This window comes from Vidua macroura, chromosome 2 (genome assembly GCF_024509145.1).
Source record: "Vidua macroura isolate BioBank_ID:100142 chromosome 2, ASM2450914v1, whole genome shotgun sequence".
In the NCBI taxonomy this organism is placed as follows: domain Eukaryota; kingdom Metazoa; phylum Chordata; class Aves; order Passeriformes; family Viduidae; genus Vidua; species Vidua macroura.
The window spans coordinates 108,383,451-108,404,850 of NC_071572.1; the positions used below are offsets into that span (position 1 = coordinate 108,383,451).

At 38.4% G+C, this 21,400-nt stretch overlaps 1 protein-coding gene across 3 annotated transcripts in view; it reads right to left on the reverse strand.

The window, feature by feature from the left end:
- Positions 1-661: 661 nt before the first annotated feature.
- The window catches only part of ROBO1 (roundabout guidance receptor 1), a 292,886-nt gene continuing 272,147 nt past the window's right edge, over positions 662-21,400 (reverse strand). For 2 of the 3 annotated variants that reach the window (XM_053969867.1, XM_053969866.1), the window contains 7 exons: positions 19,657-19,801; positions 19,098-19,349; positions 14,862-15,271; positions 12,981-13,133; positions 4,387-4,695; positions 2,966-3,168; positions 662-2,363 (listed from right to left, as the gene is read on the reverse strand). In XM_053969867.1, the coding sequence (XP_053825842.1) occupies positions 2,349-2,363; positions 2,966-3,168; positions 4,387-4,695; positions 12,981-13,133; positions 14,862-15,271; positions 19,098-19,349; positions 19,657-19,801 (1,487 nt within the window). In that variant the 3' untranslated portion in view covers positions 662-2,348. The remainder of the gene's footprint in view (positions 2,364-2,965; positions 3,169-4,386; positions 4,696-12,980; positions 13,134-14,861; positions 15,272-19,097; positions 19,350-19,656; positions 19,802-21,400) is intronic. The other variant, XM_053969868.1, reaches the window with a different exon arrangement.

Genomic DNA, 21,400 nt, shown 5'->3' on the forward strand with positions numbered 1-21,400 from the left:
ATGGAAAAAAACCTGTACCTGAGACTTGTGCCTGTTAAGGCTCTAGCAGCATTCCATGGCAAGACAGTGGAGAAGTGTGTCAGTCAAAATCAGTGATTTTTAACTGGGATGAAGGGCAGAGGATAAGGAAAGGGTGATCAGTCTGATTACAGACTTATGAAATTACAAGAGTGGCAAAGGGGCCATCACCTACTCCACCATGATCCACAGCAGGGCTCTGCCAACCACAGAATGGCTACAGCACATGACAGCAGGCAGGCAAGGAAACTTGAATTCATGCAGGTCCCGACAAACATCGAGTCCTAACATTCGTTCTCTTCACTCACTTGGATCTTACTTCCTTTGTAGCCCATGTGTCTCACCCCCGAGGTGAATGCTTCTGTTGGTACAGGTTTTCTTCATCAGCTCTCTCTAGAAATCGGCAGGCTGAGAGAAGTTTTCATTATCACAGTCCATGAAGAGCCCAGAAATCAGATCTTTAAGGCAATCAACTGTAATTATGTAAAATCCTAGGCTGCGTTCAGCTCTCCCACTTTGCTTATGCTACTGTAGCTGTATGATTTCAGTGGAACAGATGCTGGCTCTTGCCAATAGAAATAAGATTAGAGTTGCTCCTAAAATTATGCTTCAGGGAACACAAGAAACTACGCAGGAAAGATAATGTATTTGAGAACATTTTTAATAAATAATGTGACAAAAATTACTTTTCTGATTATTGGATCCTCAGTATGCAAAATTATGGCTAAAATATGAGGTTTCTTACATGAACATAATGAAAACATTAATCACATGGATTTTCCTTTAGTACTGCACACCCTTTCTATGGAACCTTTCTTTAAAAATTAGCTAAATGAAAAATTTCAGTCCTCGGTAAACACCAAAACACTTTTTTTTTTTTCTTTTTTTTTTCCATTGGGGCTAGTCCTGATAGCTGTCAATAAACAAACACACATTTTTCCATTAGCACCAATGACAAAGGAATTTTATAATTACAAAAAAGATCAGAAAACCTACAGACAGAGGACATCATTTGGCAAATTCAATGCAACTAATGCCTCTATTTCAGCTTTAATGATAATCCAATGTTGAAAGAGGCCACAGAAAAATTGGTAATTTTCTGTAAGTCCAGGAAAAGTGAGAAGTGTTTTGATTATGGCCCACATTAACATTTGTTACTTTACCATCTGTCATCATTCAAATATTCCAAATACAAACATAGAGCATTAACAAAAAGATGAAAATATCCCAAACAAATGCTTAACATTTTCAATAAGACAAAAAAAAAAGGTTAATAGTTACAATGGTTTACAAACAAAGTTTAGTGATTGTGCTTTTAAAACCAAAAAAAAAAAAAAAAGATAAGCAGTGCATTACAAAAAAAATCATTGCCAAGATCAAACAAAACTTCTTTAAGTGGCACTTCTTCTTTAAGGTGAATTGACACAAGTAGAGGTCTGAGATTTGGGCCAGTAGCAGTTGATGATATTACCTAATCGTTATTAAAAATGTCCATTGTTTTTTTTTTAATAAGCAGTGTCGAAGCTGAAAATTGGAAAAAAGTTTCAGATAAACTTGTTCATGCTATGATTAGGCAAATAGCAATCACATTGGCTTACCTCCTGCCTATCCCAAAGGACATTTTTAATAAGAATGTATTTAATGATGAAAATGGAAAGACAAATCAAAGTACCACAGGGGTTTAAAATGAGTACATATTTACAATAAGAGCCATCTTGTCCCAAATTAATTTTACTTTCATTTGTCAAACTGTATCATCTGCAAAAGATTAGCAAGAGACTGGCAGAACACAAGACACACAGTCTGTGTTAAAACTGCAAGGTACCCTTTGCAGTGACTGCAGACCACAGTGAAACCCCGAGAACCACAGGATGTTCTGCACCACGTTCACCATGGGGAGCTCTTTGATCACTGCCGCGTCCCTTGCGGTGGTACCGACTGGCTCACTGGAGAACTGGCAGTGCACTGAGCACTGCCTCGCTGGGGAGAAACCTTGGAATCCCAGGCCCTGGAATTCCCTTCTGTTCTAATCCTGGAGCAGCAGCTGGCCCAAGCACCTCGAAGAGCAGCTTCCCTGCCTCCTTGGGCAGAGAAGGTGATGCACTCAGCGATACGGAATAGGCAAGGGCCATTCCTAGTGAGGAGGGTTTACAAAGAAAGAGTGAAATAAAAACTAGCATTCTGATGGCATGAGGAAAAAGGAAAAATTGTACACTCTGATTGCACTGAACATTATTTCTGGCGTCAAACATCATCAGACTTGAGGCATCTTAAGTGATTTTTTTTTCTGATTAGATTTTAAAAGCCTGTTACAGTACATGTCGTTGTCTTCAGCTTTCTGTTTCCTGTATTAAAAAAAGAGGACATGAATTACTACATGTTAACCTTTATTACTTAAAATTTGTTTTACATACTTTTTAGATATTTTCTACCTTAAAATGATAATTCCTACTTTAAATTATGCACAGCAGTGCGACTGTGTGTTGGCCTCCCTTTCTACAGTAAGTATTTAGATTAAACCAATATCATTAGAACGGAAAAGTAAAGAAAAAACTTTGCATCTTAATATCTAATAAAATACAGAATGATAAACTGTCAGAAGATGTGAAAGGCAATGTCATGGTGTTCTTAGATGCTCTAGTTCTTTATTTTCAGTTTTGAAAGAATCTGGGTAGTGTAAAGTGCTCTTCAAACTATTGTATTTCTGCAATTTCTGTTCCATAAGTTTTACTGTGGAGACAATTACATTATACTATATATGACTTGTTTTTTATGTTTTGACACATTCCTAGATTGTTTACTTAGATTGGGGATTACATTAATGGACAGATAAATGCACTAAATTTCCTGAACAGAAATATTTCTGGTTCAAAAGCGTTTTTTCCTGACATCTGTCTAAAAAAACCAGCTTTATTGTAGTCATCTTCAGTATTACAACTGCAGTTACCTCCATCTCTTCTTCTTCTTCCTCCTCTCCTTGTTCATAGGCTCCCAGTACTTGCATTTCTGCAACATTCCTTCGGGCTAGATTTGCTTGATCTGCCCTCTGTCTGCCTCCTGAGCCTCTTGACGACATGGAGCTGGAGGAGCTGGGATCTCTAGGATTATTTGATGTTGGAAACGTTGGTCTAGAATATGGCAGGATGTCCTCTGTGTAATTAAATGCATACATTGTTATGTTTACAAGCCCAGAGATACTGTGAACCTAAAATTTCTGCATGCAGTTGATTTACTTTTTATGATTCTCAGGAGGTTTAAGTTGATGCCTAACAAGAAGATGAAATATGCTGCTTCCAGAGCAGCATTATGGAAGTTTTCTCAAGGAAATTTATAGTCTTTACATGCTAACATTCACTACAGAAAAACTAATTCATGATTAGTGTCCATTTCATTTCAATTTAGGATCCCTGGTCTATGTTCTACAGGAAAATGAAAAAAACCCACTCCCTGTAGTATATATTGGATATGACAGAGTAGGAGGAAATGAGAATACAAGTATGATACAAGGAACTCACTCCATCTAAACACTGGACCCTTCATTTCTCAGGCTGAATTTGAGACCCAATCAGTGGCCATGCTTTAATATTTCACCACCATCCTCTACGGTAGCATTCTAGTAACTTTTCTCTAAAGCAATCCACTGTAATCAAACTTTTATTCATGTGCCCACTTAACCAACTTAATACCCAAACATCCTTGATGTTATCCCTAAATACCTGTAGGTAGAAAGGACCAGGCATTTGTATCAATCTATGCTCTTGGTGAACTCTTGACATGTCCCATTAATTAGTAAACTTACCATTTTCCATATATAAGAGATTTCTTTGATCAGGTCTGGCTCATATAATGCTCTGTGGGTTAGTATTTATACTTAATCCACAACTACTAGGGCTTCCTTACTCTTGAAACAGGACCATGTTATCATTCTGGCTCTTTTGTCCTCTACAAATTGGCAAAATGGGCCAAGTGTTGATCCTTTGGCTGGAAAGTTAAGTTTCTGACTTACAGAGCTACTGTCTGACTTCACTCAGTCTCCTTATGAACCAGATTACAATTAGATACATTAAATTTAACTAGACTACAAGGGTATGGTAGGAGCAGGGATACCGATCCTTACAACTCTTAAGAATATTTCTTTTTGGTTTCCTCCTCATTAGCTTTAATACATGACAGGTGTAAGGGCAGCAAAATAGAAAAAGAATGTTTTGCGAGCTTGTAGTAAGCTTGCTTAACCCTAACAAGATTCTTCAGTGTGACCCATATTAACACCACAGTTATGATAGCAGCTCTAATTCCACATCACCAGCCTGCAAAGTTCCCAGCGACCAACACCCAGCACTCCAGCCAGCCCCGGGCAGGCAGAATGACCTTGAAGAAGATGACTTTTTGCTGGTGCGCCGTCTCGTTTTGGTGCTTTGCTCGCTCGCGGCTTGCCGTCGCCTGGCTGCTCCAGGGGCTCCCTGCGCTCCCCCGAGCCCGTCCGCAGGTCGGGGTGCTGCCTGCCCTCCGCCCCGTCCCTGCCCTTGTAGCTCGCTCCCTTCCTGTCCGCCGATCTGTCCGTCCTCGCGTCCATGGAGGCGAGCTTGGGCAGCAGCACCGGCCGCACCTCCAGCTGCGCCTTGGACTGCGCCGTCGGGGACTTGATGGCTGGAGGTGGCACAGGAGGAGGGGGCAGATCTGTGGGGATGAAAGAGAAGAGTAATTACGATGGCATTGCACACTAGTGAAATTAAGAAATAATATTTGACTTGAACTGAAGAAACAGATGCTCTTGTTTACTTTCCGCCCTCCCTGTGCCCTCCTCTCTTCACCACAAAAAGTATTATGTTACTGTTGAAACTGCTGATGGGGATTTTTCCAAAAGCTTGAGCTTTAAAAACATAAAGGCAACCTCTCCCTGTCTTTTCAAACCACTGTATTTTCTTAAAAATCATTACCAAAAACTGCAATAAACTTTAGGCACTTGTATATCAGTTATGGATACCAACAAAGAGTTAAGGATAATAACATATCCTCCCTGACATTTGTAATTGTTTGCTAAGTCCATTCAAGAATACAGCAGCTTGTGCTGCAATTGCTCAAGGTCTTCAGTGTAGTGAGCATTAAAGCAAACGAGCTGGGATGTAAGATCGTGTATCAGATGCATTGCTGTCATATGTAAGGATAAACTATATGTATTATTGCACTCTTCTTTTAAAATAGTAACTTAAAATAACACTCATATCCTTGATGTCTGTGGGTATGTCATGACATATTAAAACAGAAAAAATCACAGTCAGCCAATGAAATAATAAGCTCTCAGAAAAAAAACAGAAAAAAAAAAGAAGAAAAGACACACAAAGACTTCTGGATTCGTCTCTTTAAATTAGCACATCTTAAAGGGTTCTAAAATTCCGAACATTTTAAAATACTATCTATAAAGCACACACATTATTTACTTCATTATATTTTTATATTCCTGCATTAGGACATAGAACTAGAATATGTAAAATGTTCATCAGAATACAACAGTGCTCTGTGGAATATTAATGAGAAGAAAAATATATAGGAGTCAATCAAGGAAGTGGCAATACAAAAGCAGTTCACAATAAAGCTATAGGCACAATTCACATGGATTTAAGAGAACAACAGGTTAAAAAAAGTGGGATGAGGTTAATATTATCAAGTGGAATTGCTAGGAAAAAGCCATCACTATTAACAATTGAAACTTCAGCATTTTGTAATAGTGTACTTTCTACTTCCACAAAAATCAGGGAGCAGCTGTGTTTTTGAAGCACCATCACTATATATACAGCTAATTCTAAGTCTATATTAAATAGAATATTTCAACTTAAATTTACCTAAATTGGGCCAAAAATAAAGGCAGTAATCCTGAGTAAGAAAAAGTAAATATCTAATATAGAAGTTCAGATATGGCAGATGCCAGACATTTTAGAGAGGTTTTCCAGTGACACAAAGCATGAGTGAAAATGCTTTCCAGCCCTGTGGAAAGACAGAAGCAATGCAGAATTCATTGCTCTGTGTAAGCTTACTGGGAACCATCCACCACATTCACCTGGTGACATATCTTGGAATTATCCTTCACCTGTCTTAAGACTGGAAATGTTATCAACTGCCTGGACTGGAATGACGAGGAAGAAAGATGTCCAAAAGTATGGTTCATAAGGTTGGACATACTTCAGGGAAATTATATCCTACTGCAGTAACTCTAGTGTATTGGTGGAAAAAACCCCACAACAAACAAACAAAGCAAACAAACAAAAAATCCTATCAGAGTAGTTTGCTTGTTGAATATTAGCAATTTTGGAGAGCAGCTAAAGGCAAACAATTGACTATTGAGACTTAATTTTGAGTATCTACCTAACACTCACTATTTGCAGGTATCTTTTAAGAAAAAGGACTGTTATTTTCAAAGCCTAAAAAGGCATAATGTAAGCCTGGATAAAGTAAGTGGCTGAATCTAAATGGAGGTTTAGATTGGATATCAGGAAAAGGTTCGTCACCCAGAAAGTGGCTGGGCACTGGAACAGGCTCACGGGGAAGTGGTCACAGCACCAAGCCTTACAACATCCTTGGCAAGAAAGCACAGAATCATTTATGCTGCATTCTTCTGTTATCTGTAACTGTTAAACACAGTTTAGAGAGGTAACCTCAGTTCAGTACACAGCCTCAGCACTGAAAGTCTGTAATTCCAGCCATCAGCATAGCACTCAGACTACCTCTTCTAAAAATGTCTAAAAATGCTCTTTGGTGGCAGGTGAAGTCCTTCCACCAAAAGGCAAATCAAACTATTTTCACTGGGCTGCCCAGCCCTATAGATGCAAATTTGAATTTCTGGATCACTAAGATCCATAGCCATGTGATCTTAAGAGTCAATACCTGCTGCAGAAAGTGTTGTTCTGAAGAGGTATATAACCTCTTACAAATCAGCAATCATGTGAAAATTCATGTGAAGTCTGCCTAAGACCTGAGAGTTGTGTGTAATATGTTCCTTGAAAGCCCAGTGCATAAAACTATGTCAATCCAGACTAAAGCTTATTGAGCACAAGAACTATTCTTCCAAAGCAAGGCTGAAGATGGACCCCACCCCTCACAGAACACTGTTAGCAATTACTGAACATGGACAAGGATTAAAAAATAAGACAAATTCCAAATTGGCCTGTGGAGATTCCGACAATTCTTTCCTTCCCAAGGAAAACTTTCTTCTCACAGTATGTCTTCCCTCAGAAGAGGACACACTGACTCAAAAGTGGATGAAGATACTCAAACTCAGAACTGTAGACTTCTGGAACCAGTGCTTTTCTTTTAACACACTCTGGTTGGATTTGTCCTTATCTCAACCCTTTGGGGTGCGTGTCGGGCACCAGAAAGGACTGTCATGGAGATGAAATTCCTCTCAGCCACTCACTCAACCTTCCACCTCTCTTCTCTCACCCCAGTGGAATGGGAAGGACAATCAAAGTAAAAGTTATATGTTGAGCTAAGGACAGTTTAATAATTGAAACGTAAAATAATACAATTAATGGTAAACAATAACAATAATGATAACAATGAGGGGGGAAAAAATGATGCACAATGCAATTGCTCACCACCCACTGGTCACCCAATTTGGTCACCACCCACTGACCAATCAATGCCAGACCCCCTTCCTGAACCCTTCTGGGTAAATCCCCAGTTTATATACTGGACACAACATTCCACGGTATGGAGCATCCCTTGGGTCAGTTCGGGTCACCCATCCCAGCTATGCTCCCTCCCAGTTTCTTCTGTGCACCTCCTCACTTGGCAGAGCATAAGATGAGAAAAAAAAAGTCTTTGACTTAGGATAAACACAACTTGGTAAAAAAACATCATCAACACCATTGTTATCCTGATCCAAAACAAAGCCCTGTACCAGCTGCTGAGAAGAAATTAACTCTATTCCAGCTGAAACGAGGACAATGCAATATCTTGTGTCTCACATGCTCCACTCACTTTCTCTTCAGTAAAGCACTGAATAGCCCTTCTCTTGAACCTGCTGATGTAAAGGGAGTGTAGATATCCAACATCAGCCTTTTCAGCCTCCCTTGGAGCCAGTGTCCAGCAGATGTGCCATGGCTGAATGAATACTGAAGGGAAGGAACATTCCTGTGGCCTGTTAAATAAAGCTTGGAACAAATGACTTTGTTCAAGAATCCTATACAGCTACACAGGACAATGAACAAAGTGGTGTTGAATCTTGACTATGGAAAGGGAAGATGCACTGATATAAAATGTTTCATAAACTGGCAGCAGCTCAATGGTACAGTAATAACTAAAGAAAATTGATATTCGCTTTCAAGAACATTTTTGCAACCTGCAGGGAAACTATAAAAATCTTCATTATAACACAGTACTTCTGACTGAGAAGAATCCTTAACAGAGAGAAAAAAAAAAATCCTTTTCAGAGGTCAACACTATTAAACCCCTGTGGTATTTATTTTAACAGTTCAGATCACAGAGAAAATCCAGATTCAATCTGCCTCCTCGAGTACAAGCCGGTACACTTCTTATTAAAAGCAAAATGGAAGCTTCCATTGTAAGGAATAAAAAATAAATCACAAAGCAACATCAAACCAATAGAAAGAACTCAGAAGTATTTGTTAAAGGTCAGCTGCTCACATGTTTCATTCATGTCTATGTATTACTGTTATCCTTCTTCCCATGTAACTCAAACAGTTAATGGATGCCATTTCATAGCTCAGCCTATGGAAGCCTATGGAAACCTTCCATAGGTGTCTTTTGAAAGGAGAGATGATAATTTTCTAAATGAGAACACACACAGGAACCACGGCATAAGCTAAACTGCATTGAGGAAAAATAATATGCTAAATTAGTTTAACACTAAAGTGGAGAAACCACAAATAAGGACAAGAAGATGAATTTTAAGTAGTGACCAATGAGGGAATTAGGTTTCATTAGGCAACTCTCTCTTTTAAACTCTAACAAACTGCAGATTTTTTCAGTTGTACCCTGAAGAAAGCAGCAGTTATAGATTTGATGCAATACTGAAGAAGACCCATGGAAGTATTCAAGGCAAGGCTGGATGGGACTCTGAGCAACCTGGTCTAAGGTGTCCCTGGCCATGGCAGGGGGGTTAGTACCAGATAACCTTTGAGGTTCCTTCCAACCTAGGCCATTCTATCATTCCATAAGATACAAAGTGAATTTTTAGTCTATTTTATGTTCATGCTGGTAGGCCAAACTCAAGATTGTTTCTGACTTGAAAAATCCTTAGACAGCATTTAAGATTTCCAGACACATAATAATCGGAGCTATTATTCATGTAGTGGTTTTCATGCTTTGTCTCTCAAGAAACATGGCTCACACTGTACACAATAACTGAGTGAACAAATTGATACAGCAAAACCCAATGTGATGTATAAAAGCTGTGGCCTGCTGCCTTTTTTTTGTACATTCGCATAATTATCAAAACAATTTTCACTCCACAAAACCTCCCTCAAGTAAAAAATTCTGTATTTAAAAAATATAATGGACTCAGAAGTAAGGACTGAGAAGAGGACAAGAATCTGAAAATTATTATAATTCAATAACAAGCTGATTTTTAGCAGAGTAAGAAATGCATTCCTACTTATTTTGTACCTTGCTAAAATTTGCTTCATACAGAGTAGATTGTTTTGTACTGCACAGGCAGAGGGAGACAAAAGCACAAATGGTGTTGGCATGCATAAAGGCTTAACATTTCCAAGTGAAAATTCAAGGAATATTTGGCAGATGTTCAACTGCCTTTTGTGAGAAATTCAGCTGCCCTGACATCATGTCATTGGTAACACAGCTAAATAACTCAGTTACAGTCTCAGCCAGTTAGCTGCAAAACTGTTTAGTATTTTTTCCTCACTCAGAGATTTAAAGAAGAATCAGGATTTAAAATCTCATGTGAACTGTGAAAGGCATAATTTCTATTGAAAGACCTACTGAATCAGAACAATGGCAAAGTACTTTTATCCTTTTAATCTAAATGCTTACAATTCTAGGGTTTGTAACAACTGATAAATCAATTCAAGACAGTTCAGAGGAGAGTCTCCCATATATATTTTTAGAAAAGACAAACGTATTCTTTTAAAGTTTGGTTTTCTAAATTAAATATGTAAGTAGGTCAGTCTAGGTTGAGAAGGAGGGTACATCTGCTAGTTGGTTCCTGTAATGCATTCTTAGTAAACTCTCCTAAAAGGCTAGATGAAGAGCAATTAAAAATTCATACATTTTAATCCTTACCACCTACTGAGCAAAGATTTTTAGCAACAAATATGAAGAACATTTCACTGTCTGGATGACTGTCAAGGAAAAAAACAAGCTGAAATCCCATCCCACATAAAGTGGCAACCGACTTGAACTAATGCTCACAGAAAATACAATATTGTTACTACTTGGGCATTGCAGAGTGGATCAGAGCACTCTTATTTAAAAATAGGTAGTAGGAGGCCTTGTATTGCTAAATTAGTAACAAACACACCTTAGAAAGACAACCACTTTCACAGATTTGTCTGTATGAAGAGAATAAAAAAGGGAATTTATAAAGATTTATATATATTGCTGTTGATAATACTCCTGGCATTTTCAACTATTCATGAAAATCTTTAATTTATTTATATAACCTTCCTGTCAACTAATAATTTAAATTCTTCATTACACTTGTATTTCATAGAAATATTAGCAAGTATTAATTCAGGTAATTTGGGAACAGTAGAAAATTCTTTATACGTAATTCTTCAAAATTCCATTTCAGAGGCTGAGAAAGTAATGAAGGAGGATATTTTTCTCTTTTTAGTATTTATTAAATACTTCTGATTTTTATTCCCCAATACTACAAACACATATATGTTCACTCGTTATGAGGAAAAAAAGCAACTCTGTATCAGGCTCTCCTTTATAAAAAAATATAAATGATAGTCATCAAGCCAGTATAAAAACCTAAGTATATCTCAGAAAGGTCAATTGTGCTTAAATGTTTCATTCATGCATCCATATCACTTTTCTCCACTAAGGAAAATAATTACTTTATGTTACTTTATAGCTAATTCTAAAGGGTCACAATTTATTGAAGTGAATGGTTAGAATCTACAGTAAGGTTCCAAATATACTTATGCAAATAGACTGAGGGGAAAAAATAATAATTAAAAAAATATCAAAACCAAACAAGTCCTTCAACCTTTGAACTAGATTTTATTAGATCTGCAGGAATTAAAGCCATAATTTGCTATTCCCTGAATGACCACACTGTATTGCACTATAAAAAGGTTAGTGGAAATTCTTATCTAATTAGAAAATATGCTGAAGTAAGCAGGTGCTACATAGCACAAAACAAATATTGATCATGACTGTCAAATCTATATTGCAATATCTAATGACAATGGCTCTATGATTTAACTCTGTATAACTACTTTCACAAAAAACCTGTCATCAAATACAGGCCCATCTCTTATTTATCCCCGTGTTAGAAGCAAATGGCCACATAAAACACCTTTATTTATTTATTTCTGATGTTCTAGCTATTGTGTTTGTATTGAGGCTTGATGCTTTGCCAATTATTCAGTTAAGAGCATTCTCTTCAAGAGAATAAAAGCTGATAAAATATCAATAAAAAATCCTGTGAAACACCATTACAAGAGTTTCATAAATGTAACATTTCTGGTACAGTTTTGGGATTTACACCTTGTGTTGTCCTTTCACAGAAGCAAATATGCACAAAAGCACTGTAATAACCTCTTGAAATCAGATAATATTCCAACAGCTCAGTTTCGCTGACAGAAGGGGCCTGGGCACAAGCCAAGAGGCCCAGGTGCACTGTGTCATGCCAGCATTTAATGCAGCCTAATATCAGATAGATGCTACTGAGAGAAAATACTCCGAATAAAGTACAGATAATAGCACGGACAACCACTCATTGCTAAATTACTTCTGCTCATCGTGCTTTGAGCTTTGTATTAAATTTTTTCGTCAAGTGGCAGGAATCACAGGGAGAAGTGGTTCAAAACTCCCTTCTTGTAACCCTGGATAAGGATCTATAATATTAGCCTTTCATATGATAATGGCAAATGATGCCCCTCTTTGAAAAATTTCAGGCTGGTAATGAAAGTCCTAATCAGATTGTTGTTGCAGAGAAGCAGGAGGTGGGGAGCTCTGCCCTTCTTTCCTTTTCCCTTCCCTTCCCTCCCCTCCCCACCCCCCACATCTCCCTCCAGTTAGCAAATTCAGCAAACTTGACAAGATGGGTTAAGTCTTGGGGAATTTATCTTACATGAATTTCCAACAAAGCCCACGGATTGTTTTATACAACTGGAAGGCAGTGCTTTAATAAAAGCTGCACCACCTGAGGCATTTTCATTAAAGGCTCTCTCTAGACAACATCACAATGTTTGCATTATCATCCTACACCCCCAAGAGAATACAAGCACTACCTTTTCAGCAAGAGTTGATATTGTGTGTGAAGGCACGAGAGAAGATGATTAGATTTCGCTTTCACTCACAAAGTTACCGCTCGCAACAATGCAGTGGTCAGGATTACAATTCACTGAATTTGTGTTGTCCACCATTTGAACGGTGAATTGTTTTTTTTCAGGAAAAGACATATTCTGAAGGTTTTAATAGTCAGTCACATGAGCGAAGACTTTAATCCTAACCACACATTATTCTCAATGACTGTACTATTTAAGCTATCTGGGCTCTTAACTAATGACGGTAATTAGCCGATTAGGACACTATAGAAAACAGGTGCAAGGCTCTGGAGTGGCAGCATCAATGTACAGTATTAAGGATCTCTGGCATTTAAAATGATTAAACTGTTCAGCGTGTTTAGCAACAGGAAACACAAATCACTGAATTCTGAAACACAGAGTTATCTCTGTGGAAAAATTTCACGCGCACGCACTGAATGCATATTTAGAAAGGTTCACTGAGGCTTTCACCCGTTTCAGTGGACTCACCATCTGTGTAGACTTCTCTGCGCAGATGTCCTGGCTGGTGTTTTTGCTTTTTGGCAGGTCGGACCTTCTGTATTACAACAGCACTCATGTTGCTGTCGGTAGATACAGGGCTGGTGGGTCTGGGACAGTGTGATGCATGAAAATGTCTACGGCCTGCAAATGGTTATTGAACAACAGCAATTATTCTTCTTACCTAAAATAAGACCTTTCATACTTTCACTTTTCACATCAGAATGCTCTAGCTGTACAAAACCTAAAAATACACTGTTGGAACAATAGTAAAGCTCATCCAGTTTTAGGATGAGCTGTAACTAAATCGAAGCATTTGCTATCCTATCATTAGGCATGCTGGCTTGGTTGCACAGAAATTATCCAGCTGCTGGGTAGCTGGTAGCTCCTGCCCCAGGAGCACGAAATCCATCAGCAGGCAAGCACAAGCAGGATTCCCACCCAGCCAGTTTCTGGAAAGAGCACCATGTTTCCCTTTCAGGTTCCCCCTCCCCTAGCTTGGGCTGCACAAGGTCATCCCTGCCATAAGAAGAGCAAGTGAGCAGCAGGTCTCGGGTACAGAAGTCCCCTCTGCCACTTGGAGTGAATTTTCAGGAATGCATTGAGGATGGATGGCTGGCATTTTATCACAGACTATTTGCAGATAAGAAGTGCCATATTTTTAGGACATGCAGTCAGGCACACATAATACCAATATATATATAAATGATTGTATAAAATGAACTTAACTGTTGCAAAAATATTAGCAACAGGATGTAAAACACCTTTTCTAAATATGTAAGTCTCTACACATATTTATAGGAATTTATTTGTACAAAATGGATAAAATCCTGGCCCCGTGGGGACGAATGGGAGTTTTGCCACCTACTTCAATCGGTCAGGATTTCATCCAAAATTACTAAATTACCTCCCCTCTCACTCTTCATGATGAACAGCTGTGTTGAAATGAAACAAAGGACTGTTAACTGGGAGAGGATATCTGAAGTGGGAGGCAGGTTGAAAATCTGTGGAGTCAGGGTGGACACAGTTGTGATAGAGTACCTCTTCTGCAGGTCTGGCAGTTTAACAGGATTGATTGTCAAAACATTCATGGAACTGCCTGAAACCCGCATCCCAGCCTGCTGTATTCTTAGTTTTTAGATGAAGTGTAACAATACCCATTTGGCCTAGTAAGGTTACAGATTATCTGTATACATCCAGTGCTACTAGTATCCAGTATGTTGTAAAAAATGAAATATTTCAAATATCATGTTTTATATGTTCAATGGTGTTTCAGGAGAAAGGAAAACTGAAAACACAAACATATGCATAAGGCCCTGCTGCTTATGCATAATCTATAATTTAAAATGCAACTCGTAACAGCTATCAAAACATGAAACCAACACAAAGGCAATTCATCCCAATAACACAACAGTAAAAGCCTGAACAGAATTCTTCAAAAAAAAAAAAAAAAGAATTAAAATCCAGGGAAAATATTAATCTAAATGTTTACTATTTATTTGGACATTTCAAGAGAGAGGGATTAAACCTTCTCTTGTGACTGAAACATTCTTCAGAGTAACTGAAAACACTGCGAGCCTTATACTGGGAAAAGACAGACTTCTAGAATCCTTTTTTTCCCCCCCTCTCATTCAGTTCTGAGTGTAAATCCACCAGCAGGGTTGGTGTTTGTCTGTGATCAGTGAGACCAAAGAACAAGGAACTACTTATGAAAAACACCATAGAGCAGCAATTTATTTGAACCGTTTCACCAAAACTCCTTTTCTGCCTCTTCCTGACTTCTAAACATTTCAAGAACAGGAGTTCAGAAAGCACCTGTGGACAGGTTCATTTCACTTTTTTGGTTCTTGCATGAAGCAGAGGACAACTCACCTCCTGCTGCCTCGTGCATTTGCCGTCTGGCCACTTTGAGCCCGGCGTACTCCGCGGCTGCTGCGACGGCCTGTGCAAAATCGGCATCGGTGAAGAACGATCCGTCGGAGGAGCTGACGCTGGAGCGCCCGCTGGAGATGTTGTCTTCTTCAGAGGCTGAGCCCCAGCCATTGATCATGGACCCTGTCACAGAGCTCTCCAAATCCCCAACGCTGGAGGCAGGGGTCTGCTCCAGGCCACGCAAAAGGAGCCTCCTGTTCTGCATCTTGGCAACCTCTATATCTGCCTCGTCCTCCTCCTCTTCTGGAGCGTCAGTATCCATGTCAGAGACCAAGGGCCCTGAGATGTATCCATAGGTATGTGGTGGGGAGATGGGCCTTGGAGGGGGTGGAGGACTCACAGGTTGACGTCTGCATAAAAACACAAGGGTGAGAAAATTGAAATCACGTAACAAAGTCAGAGGAAACAGCAGATTGATGAAAATAGTTTTTTTGTTTCCCAGCAAGCTTGGCCGGCCTTTTTAAATCAACCTAGTTTATATCTGAAACACTCAGGTTTGTTTTTTTAATTTATACTTTTGCTGTAAATCAGAACTGACAGCTATGTAGCTTGAAATCTATCACAAAGAAGTCTGATTTTTTAATACAGTTCCTCTATCACTGACTTTAATGATAAAGCTGTTCATTTTCCCTAAATAACACATGTAGAGCTAAGCAAAGAGTTGGTCAGACACAGATCATGTGGCTATTAAAAAAATTATTTGTGCACCCTTGAGAGTATAAGCAAAAGAAATAACGGTAAACATATAGCTTGAAAATATCGATGCAAACAGATGCATCTATCCAAATAGATTTCTCCATTATCTTCCCTCCACCCACCTTGGTGATTCAGAAAGATATGAAAAGAGAGACTGCAATTTCATTATTTTTTAAATTGATCTAGGTGATGAAACAAAAGAATTTTCCACCATACTGTTAGTTCTAAGCCTTAGGGGTACCAACATATATACAGAGGTATAGGTTAACTAACTTTGATCTTAATTTGTCAGTAATGGTATCTCCAACTTAAGGAGGCAAAGTATAAGATATCAGATCAATGCCCAAGATTAGTTAATACTTCACTCAGAAGTTCCAGGTATCAATATTGTCAACAGTTCTTCATGGGGCCACAGACACACTCTTTAATTTCCATTTGTTAGGCAAGAAAACACACTTTCTGCAGTAATGCAGTAATGGTTCTCCCATTCTCTGTTGGCCGTGCTCACCAGGAATTTCTACTGCAGTCTCCTTTGAAAAAAATTTCGAAGTAATTCTCCTTTGTCAACTTTGCCCTCTTATTATCTCATTGAGAAATGGTGACTCTCATGGTTAAATCTACTCTTTTGTGTGGGTGACATGCAATTTTGTTTTGTTTTATTTTTTTTTTTTGGTTTTTTTTTTTTTTTTTTTTTTTTAGATTTTAATAAATGGGAATACATATTGATTTTGGAAAGAAATGTAAGCAAGGAAAGACCTAATACTCTTATAGCAAGAGCAAATTGGATCCTCACTGGACTATATTATTATTGTTTTTCACTTGCTGCATTAAGTACTGAACAGAATGAAAAACAGGGATAAATATTAAATAATCAGTTTTTAACAGCACCTCCAAATCCCAGGAGCTGTTGCTGCCTGTAATCTGTACCTGCTTTGACTAGAGACCTTGCCCAGTAAAGTCTTACGGCCTTAATTTAAAGCTCTTGTGACAAATACCCTTGTGATATATTTGTCTATTCTCTAGGTTTTGGTATTAGAAGACAGGGAACTGGTTACAAAATATGTTAGGGTTCTTGAAAATGTAGTTTCACTGCCAGCCTTTAGGGATAGGCTAATTGAGAACAGCTGGTTCACGGCCATACAGAATTAGCAATACTTTCCCTTTATCTGATGCAGGTTCTCACTTTCACAGTGACATTGTCTCCTGTCTCAGCTCTGGGTTCAACATGATACCACCTGCTATCCCACTAAATCTTTAGTTTTTTTCTCTGCTTTTTGACTCTTCCAGACCACAGGTTTGTATTTCAGTTTGCTATAATTCCAGCAAGCTTACCAGACAGAGAAATATTACAGTACACCCTCACCATCAGAATCCTATTCTAGATGCCTGGTTCTGACTAGCAAACGAAATAATACCCAGCAGAACTATGAGTAAAGCTAAGAAAAAGTGTGACAAACAGCATTTCAGGCATTATTTTCACTACACACCATTTACCATTTCACTATATACTATTTACAAAACACCCGAAATCAATGTGGCAGGGCACCTCTTGGAATGTATTCTTAGTTTGAAAGTATTGCCACACCACATTCGAGACAGGACCCCACCCTTCCAGAACGGGTTACAGCTGCTGAGCACAGGACACCCAATTCCTCAACAGCAGCCCTGGGTCGTATCAACACCAGCAGATGGAACAGGTAGTCAGCCAAGCCTAACAAACCAAATAAATAGGATTATATGACTACTTTTAGACTGATGAGATGGATGCGGCAAAAAGAAAAGAAGAAACGTTTGGAAAAGTAAGATGGAAAAGACAAAATCAATCACTAACAAATTCTAAGATTTTCAGCAAATCTAGACTTGGCCATTGTAGGAGGGACAAAATAAATATACATTTTATTTTTTCAGTCCACAGAAAGAGTAAGCTGTATGCCCTGGGAGCTTAAATTGGAGCATCCTTCCAGCTCCCTCTGCCACTACATTTTGATGGCATTGATGGTGACCAGCCAGGAGTCTTCGTGTTGAGCAAACTTTCTACTGTCTAGATAGCTGCTGGCTGGTTATGCATGTTTGTGTACATCTGCTTCTGTGTCTACTCCATTCTGTATGTCAGGACACATGTCCCAATCTCCAGAAAATCACAGAGATTCTGGAAAGTCACTCATGAGTATTGGTGACTTAGCTTTTCCCCTTTTCATTTGTGTCCCCCTAGTTTTACCTCTCAATTAACCCAGAAAATTTAAGTGATTAAAACGAACACTTCTGTGGACCAGCGTACCAGGGCCAATGAAAATTACAGGAAAATAGCCATCCAAAAATGAAAAGAGTGATTTTAAAGACTCAGGAAAATAAGGAAGAGGAAAGGAAAGAAGAGGAAAGGAGGAAAAGACACATAGTACTTGTGTTACCATAAAGAGTAAAGGAAACAAACCAGATTAAGTAGTGGGGAGGTAAAGTAAAAGCAGATATAGACCCCTTTAAAAAAAGATGCATAACTACTGCCTACTTAAAAAATGGGAACCTTAAAGATGACTTAACTTTTAGAAAAACATTCTGGAAAACACATCTATAAATATCCAGTAACTTATGCTGAAAAATCAAAGCTTTACAGGCTACTTAGAAAAATCATATAAATTTCATTATAAGAGGTTTGCATTTTGCTAAAAATAGAAATTCTACATAGAATGCTACCGGTAAGTTTATATATTTATGGCAATAAACAATATGTGCAAACCACTGGAGGAAAAAGATAATAAAAGCCCATCATTTGGGAGGGAATAGCTGTGCCTTCTTAACAAAAGCCAAGAGATGTAAGCATCATACATAAAAGGGCTCATTCAGAATTCACTGTTTTATGGGAGAGAAGCTGTGAGAGTTTATATGCAAAACAGTTATAAAAGCAACTCAGAGAAGAAACAAAATTTCCCTGTAGCAAATATCTGTCTTTATTAATGTTGGTCATTCCTTTAAATAAGGTTAGATGGAAATGTTAAGAAAATTTTGTAAGCACTAATTTCTTGTATTAGGATTTATGAGAGGAGCAAAATCTATAGGTTATATAAATTATATATTTATATATATTCATACATATTGGTGACAAGTTAATTGCACAGTTACTGTGAAATAATGCATGCTATTTTATGGTAATAATGCAGTAAATCTATTGGAAACAATGGAACTGTAATTATATGGTAAGCTGTGCTAACGATACCACTTTAATAACCTGATGACTGTGAATTTAACTTATGTCAGCATCATACGTACCCTAAAGTGATATACTGCATTTCTTCCCATGGTACAATAATAAAGCAACTTAATTACTTATTTCTTAGGTTAAAATAGTTCTAGCATCCTGGATTAGAAGTTAAATAGCAAGAGAATAATGGGGAAATTGTTGGCCTCACTAAGTTCAACAGGAATTTTCAGTGGGGCTCGGATGATTCTTGTCACATCTCTCTCTCTACATTTGCATTCACACACCTCCGGTCAGGTTGGTGTTGTGTGTGTCCCAGATCCTCCTGACAGTCCTGTAACATGGGCTGAAGTTCTTCCTGGGGAGAGGGGGTGAGAGTGGCAGTTGACTGATGGCTATAGGAGACAGCGGCTGGAGAGGAAGCTGCTCCTCGGACAGGTGGAGTAGGACCTCGCTCATCTTCTTCCTCTTCCTCTAGCTCATCCTGCTGCAGATACATCCTTGCAGGTGGCACAGGACAAGGAATTTCTTGGTCATAGCTAAAATTAATTTTTTAAGAAAATAAGGACTTAAATTTGTACTGTGTAATTAGCATATCTGATACATGTATTAATAGCCCAGAAACAAACCATTGTTCTCTGTGCTCTTGAGAACAGCTCAGTAAGGATGTGCTGAGTGGATGCACACCACTGTCACTAAGTGCTCTCCAAATTGCCATGCTACAGCTCAATGAGCAGCACCAGAACAGTGCTGGAGGAAGGTCTCACTGCCAGCTTGTAGGGCAAATCACACTTCAATTAACTAGTGATTAAAGTGGGAGGTGCACAATGTCTTCCTCTTTCTTACCCTTCATCCACTGAAAGACTGTAATCTTCGCTGTTGCTGTGGGGAGGTGGATGTGCTGGAGGGGGTGGGAGAAGATCTGCCCAGTTCATGCCAGCTTGCTTGGGAGCCTTTGGGGTCCGAGCACCCTTCTTGTGCCCTTGACTCCCTGGGAATAAAGAGCAGCACATGTTTGTAATGCTTTGAAGTCTCTCCTCAGCACTAGCTATGAAAACCAAAACAACTTTAGTCCCTTCCCAGGTGCTCTTGCATTCTTTGAGAATTTACTGTTTTGCTCATTTTGGAGCAAATTGGCATTCTTCCTTTTTGCACTAGTTTGGTGCTTGTAGCTTCTTTGTAGAATCGATCTACATTTTAAGTGGTTGAATTTAACCAGGAACTTTACATAGCATGGAAAAGACACATGGGATACAAAATTTTAATTTTTAAAATAAACAGTCAAAATGCGATAAAACCATAAATGAATTTTACACGCAATGTCATTAAGAGTGAGCTTCCTACTTCTGTTAATTACATTAAAGATTATCATCTAAAACAAATGAGCTGTAGACATATTTTCTGAAGTGCCTTTATCCTATTTAATTGCTAGAACCTAAAATACAATATGATGCAGATATGATCTATTAAAGTTCTACTGTTGCATTAAGTCACTGAATATAGGTAATTTGTACTTGTCCACTGAAACATTTTAGGCACAATGAAATTACTACTTTTAGTCTAAATGGCAGGTGCAGTTGAAAATAATTGCTGGAAGAACTAAAATAACAGAAAAAAAAAAACAGATTGATGAAGTATTTCACTAATGTTTTCAACTACTCTTACTGGAAAATTACAGCTCATAATAAAGCAATGAAGCTTTAACAGTTCAAACAACTGTGAATAAGACCAATTATTCAGGTAGTCGCAAATTTTAAGTTTGGACATGGCTAAGATGAGAACTGGCTCAACCATTGTTCCTTGGTGTATATATACATTTTAATCCTTCTTTGCTATTGTTACATCTTTATTATAGATAAACTCCTTTTACGTAGATTTTGAGTATGTTTTAGAATCCTTCACATTACTCTCTTAAACTGAGGCATGATTTTATATTGTCACAATAAAGCATTATATACATGATTAAATATACTGCAGTGAGATTTAGGAAGGTTGGTTTTTTTCACTTCTGCTGTCTCAGATATTCCACTCTTACTGACAGTAGTTCTGGTTATTACTGTCCCACATTAGCTGCCAGATACACATGTTTTAGCTATGTTAAATTGTTTTTGTGGTATCTTAGTATGTCAAACAAGACACTAACTATCCCAAGGCGACCTGCATTCTGTATCCTCAGCACCATGACATATACATTGCTCAACACAATTAATTTATGAATTACTTTGGTCACCTTTCTTCATTCTTGCTAGAGTCCTTGGCATAGGACTATAAATTGTTAGTTATGAATAACCCTAATAGGTATCAGCATGGAGAACACCACCCTCTCATTTTTAATTTGCATGGTTCATACTCCTGAGATGTTTCATGCTGAATTTCAAGTCTTAACATCATTGAACACAGGCTCAGCACCACCTCCTGATCTTTTAGACCTGGGAATGGGCAACAGGCTGCCTCACAGAACAACACCTGGGAGACAGCTGGGAGAACTGGGAGCTGTGCTTATCTCCTCCCAGGCACTGAGAATTCAGATCATCCAGAGGCACAGCAGAGCTCATTCACATATTTATGTCTCTGCTGTGCTTTGGTCAGA